Here is a 4,871-nt window from a genome sequence, read left to right as displayed (position 1 = left end):
GCACTTGGAGCTACCCCAACCAGCTGGTTTTTATCTGCCTCACATGCTTGGCGTCTGTTATTTGTCCCAAGAGGCTGCAGGTCTCAGCTAGTCTGCTGGTGCCTTGGATCCTCTTATGGCATGGGTGACGTCTAGCGATGCACGCATGGGACACGCAAAGCTGGCTTCTTCCTAGACTTCATCTTTGCTGTTGCGTGAGCAACCAAATCATGTCGCCTGTGATTAACCGAATCCTAACGAGCAACTTGTGTTTTATTTATGCCTATCGATGTAGGTTATTACATATCGATTCGATCCGATAAGGCCATTTATTTTCTGCAAATGCTTACAGCGGCATCAAACGAAAGAATTAACTATGAAACATTCGATCCACCCTGGAATTCGGTTGCCACTGCAAAGGCATTGCGAAATGGAGAGCTGTTTAGTGTTTGGCATTCAGAGTTGACATATGAACAATGCATCCGACAATATGCTACAGTGATGTTTTGAGCTCTTGTAAGGGATATCGATCACAGTTCAGCGCGAACAAATATGCCGTGGCTATCGAATTATCCTCCAGATTACGTTTATAAGATCACAAAAGCCGCCATTTTGAACATCAATGAACTATATTCTGTTAAATAACCCTCCATTTCGATTGCAACACTACTGCATGCTTTGAACAAGCCCAATTGCGATTTACCAATCGATGTTTTGAGTAAGCAAAGCCGGTTCAAGGCCGGCTGTATCATTTTGTCATATAAGCAGAAGCTGCCTCTTCTTCTTACGTTCCCTGCCTTTTTGTTGCAGGTAGGTATTCAGTTTGGAGACTGTGAGATTCAGTTAGACTTTGATATTCATCGATATCATGACATGCAATCAGACGATGAGACACATGAGATGATGGGACTGAAGTGTGTGAACATTCTCTGTGACTCATTCAGGCCCCTAAAAACTAGCCCCAGCGGTTGGGGTACATAAGGCTCATCTAGGTCATCAATGCCCAGTTGTCACCGAACGCCTGCTTCGAGTGTTGATCTCGTCTGGACAGCAAAGTTACCGCACGCTCTACACGGCAAGGTAGGTTAGCATTTTGTTCTGCTTTCTGTGTTGTGTGGTGCTGCAAATGGTTTCCAGTACATGCTATGTTTCTATTAGGTTAGTGCGTCTGTGTGAGTCATTTGTTTATCAAACGTAGGTATACGATTTAAAGCTAAGCAGTGCGTTACTGCGGTTGAAAATGTACGCTGTAAGCAGTAAGTGGGTAAGCCTATACCTAAACCTGCTATGCGTAGAGGGAAGATTGCCCACACAATTGTCAACCGTGTACTTACAGCTGTGTAGGTGCTCCGTTCTTTCAATAAGGAGCGCAGAATATAAAATGTTTTCGCATTTTCTGCTGCGAATGAATACGGATACAATAGTTTTCCTTAGTGAATCCGCCCATTGAATTCGTCGTTACGAAATTCAAAACATCGCCCTCACACACGCACCTGCGGCGTTTTGCGCGTGGTAAGGTGCGTGTCGCCAGCGATGACAATTTCGATAGGTAAACATGGGAACCGCCTCCGACGCTGCCCCCATGGATCGGGCCGTAACCTTCCGGTGCCCAAAACCGCTAGCTGCATAGACCAGATTGGGGTGTAAAAAGTGGGATGGATGTAAAAAGGACTTCAGTGAAGCCGCGCCGGACCGTTTCCTCCATCAGCGGAATGGCGGTCACTGCCAGTGTCAACCTGATGCATGATGTCAATTAAGTTCCCCGGGCGATGTAACGTTTTGCGCTTTCCTGCATTCCGAACCTGGCAAAAATAAGTTTTTTTTTATTCGTCAGCTGAGCTGTTGTCAGTCATCTTTCAGTATGCCCGATGTTTGGATTGAACGGAAATTTAGATGATGATCAATAATCGATTTTCAATGATCTTGGATGGGCTGAGCAATAAATTTAACGCCAGGTGAACTACTATTTTGCACGGTGTGCAGCGCTTCAAACATGATCTCATCAATACTATCAAAATCCACTGTCGGCTGCCTTTTCATCTGCAACAATAATCCAATACAATAGCTTTCCTGGACAATATAGCCCACAGTTCCGGCACACAAATTAAGAATATCGGAAATCCCAGCCCATATGATATAGACTACAGGAATTGATGACGCGATGATTCTATACGAGGATTTGCTGATTTTGGTCATCCAATTTCATGGAACACTTATTTGATGATGAATGAGGACCTACATTTTTAACATTCTCGTAAAAATGTATGATATTGCCACCACTGAGCCGTGTCTGCTTAGGTACTTACTTAACCAATCTGCCTTTTTCATAATTGCCAGATTCAGCAGTCTTTCTGACGCATTTCTCTGCTAATTTCCTCTCACAGATGTCGCCCCTGCAGGCGACGGTGGTCGGTCTGACCCTGCTCTGCCTGGCTCCGGCCGGAGGTCAGCACGGAGCGCCTCGGCGAGGCGGTTATGGAGGAGGAGGAGGAGGAGGTGGTGGTTATGGAGGAGGAGGAGGAGGAAGAGGTTACGGAGGAGGAGGAGGAGGAGGAGGCTACGGAGGAAGAGGAGGAGGCGGTTACAGGGGCGGAAGAGGAGGTTCCATTGGAGGCGGTAGTGGTTACCGAGGAAGTGGTTTCGGAGGAGGAAGAGGCGGAGGTAGGGGCTACGGAGGAGGTGGTTTTGGAGGAGGAAGAGGAGTCTCAGGTTACGGAGGAAGAGGGGGCGTCAGAAGAGGAGGTGGTTACGGAAGTTTCGGAGGTCGAAGAGGCGGAGGTAGAGTCGGCGGAGGCGGCAGTGGTGGTTTTGGTAAGTGGGATCATATAAAATGCTTCTAGCTACAAGCAAACATTATTCTGAGTATGAGGTTTCAAAGTGCATCTTCAGAGAAGGACATAAATTGTGCAATGTCATAATCAGTTTTCACATTGGTTCCAGCACCCGATTCATTGGAGCAACACCATATACAACAATTAGCTATTACCGTTACTCGTGTTGCGAATTATACTGTCCAATTGTGTTCCACTGAATGGATAATGTTTCCTCGATGGTGCACCAGTGACCCCGGACCAGTCTCGCCGAATGTAAACACTCACAATTGTATCCAAGTAAGCAGAACATTACGGTTGTTGGATTATTTGCAGGATCGAGGCAGTTTTACTTCTCATGGCAAGACGGCAACCAGATGTACACCTGGGGAGAGGCATACCAGCGGTGCAACTCCCGAAGGATGAGACTTGTCTCACTGGATAATCCCGACAAGGATTACTACATTTCCTCCGAGATTGATAAGTACAGTAAGTGAACTATTTTAATGTTTGCGATCGCGTGACGAGCCAGATTTTTACGTGATGTTCTCCCTTTCTAAAAAGAAATGCTCAAGAACCTAATTTTTATCTCACGTTAAAACAAACAAGTGTCTTACTCATGCATATAAATATATCATATACAGACGAATACTGCACTTTTCCTCCGTGGTTTGCGCTAAGACACGTTTTGAATTTATCCCATCCCAGCCTCTCCCCCTGTTGAATGACCCTTCCCACCCTCCCCGGCAGGGATCGAGTTCATCTGGACGTCGGGCCGCCGAGGTCCCGGTGGCCAGTTCGTGTGGGGTCACGGTGGGCCCGTGGGCGGGTACACCAACTGGGGCCGGACTGGCGGCGCGGGCACACCCCAGCCCGATAACCGCGAGGGCCGGGAAGAGTGCCTGGCCGTTCTGAACAGGTTCTACCCGGGAGACGGCATCACCTGGCACGACATCGCCTGCCACCACAAGAAACACTTTGTCTGCGAGCATTACTAAGGTGCTCGGAGAAATATCATGTGCCAGTCATAATTGTGCGGTTCAGGCCGACTGTGTGTGTGTATAAGTAGTGTCGAAGGTTTTGTTTCTTCCGTGTCGATGTTGTAAGTTGTGATCTGTGGTTTTGGAGTTACATCTATACATTGATAAGCGTTATTTATCGTGTTCGCTCAATCAAATGCTCGGTTCAGTCTCCCTTGATTATGTCATGTCTTCTGTAGATGAGTGAAAATACAATAAAATGATATTTCGCTTGTTGATTAGGTAGGTACTCCGTACTAAAGACAATGATTTTGTAAAAACAGGCATCTAAGTCTACGTATACCGTTGAGCCACTGTTATGTAAACGGTAAGATTCAACATAATTCTAAACCTCTGATAGCTAGAAAGGGTTGTCTCTGCTGTGACCAAAGCGGACATTTTACGAACAAGGAAAATATTGTTATTTTTACTTCACCAGTAAAACGCCTTTTGGGCGAAGAACGAGCGAGCGAGATAGTGAGCCCTGCACGTGCGGAAGGGCGAGAGGGTACTTCCAACGGGCTTGCGCAAAGCACCCTTCTAACCGGTCGCTAGCGGTGTACCAAATTTGAACGCAATCGGCCCAGCCGTTCCTGAGATCTGGAAGCGGCATTCTGCACGTGCGCACGTGCAAACGGGGTCCAAGCCGACTTTTGCACGGCACCCTACTAACCGGTCTGAAACCGTGTACCAAATTTGAGCGCAATCGTCCCAGCCGTTCTCGAGATCCGGAAGCGCCCCCTGCACGTGCGCACGTGCAGTAGCACCTTAACCGCAACACATGGGAATGCATTGCCTGGTGGGTGCCTACCTGTATGCCAAGTTTCAGCGAAATCGCCCCAGTAATTACCGAGTTATTAAAATGGGAACAAATTTGACACCTCTTATTGTTGTATTTTGCACGTGCAGTGGGGGTGACCCACATGCATCGAGAGTATCCTATTTTTGGTAGAAAGGATGCAGCTACCCTATAAAAATTACCGCAAGTCAATCGCCCAAGCGGCTGCTGAGATATGAGCCTCTCAAAATCACTACTTTTGCAAAACAGCTTGAACACCCTTGA

General features: G+C 47.2%; 1 protein-coding gene across 1 annotated transcript; it reads left to right on the top strand.

Annotated features, from left to right (window-relative positions):
• Window positions 1–2,530: 2,530 nt before the first annotated feature.
• LOC122365203 (perlucin-like) lies at window positions 2,531–4,034 on the top strand. The gene is made up of 3 exons (XM_043336199.1): window positions 2,531–2,790; window positions 3,126–3,278; window positions 3,540–4,034. The coding sequence occupies exons 2-3, from the start codon at window positions 3,167–3,169 to the stop codon at window positions 3,785–3,787; spliced, it is 360 nt and encodes a 119-aa protein (XP_043192134.1). The 5' UTR covers window positions 2,531–2,790; window positions 3,126–3,166; the 3' UTR covers window positions 3,788–4,034.
• The last annotated feature ends 837 nt before the right edge of the window (window positions 4,035–4,871 follow it).

Source organism: Amphibalanus amphitrite, unplaced genomic scaffold (genome assembly GCF_019059575.1).
Source record: "Amphibalanus amphitrite isolate SeventyFive unplaced genomic scaffold, NRLGWU_Aamphi_draft 000721F_arrow, whole genome shotgun sequence".
Taxonomy (NCBI): domain Eukaryota; kingdom Metazoa; phylum Arthropoda; class Thecostraca; order Balanomorpha; family Balanidae; genus Amphibalanus; species Amphibalanus amphitrite.
This window is presented reverse-complemented; position numbering and strand designations above follow the sequence as displayed.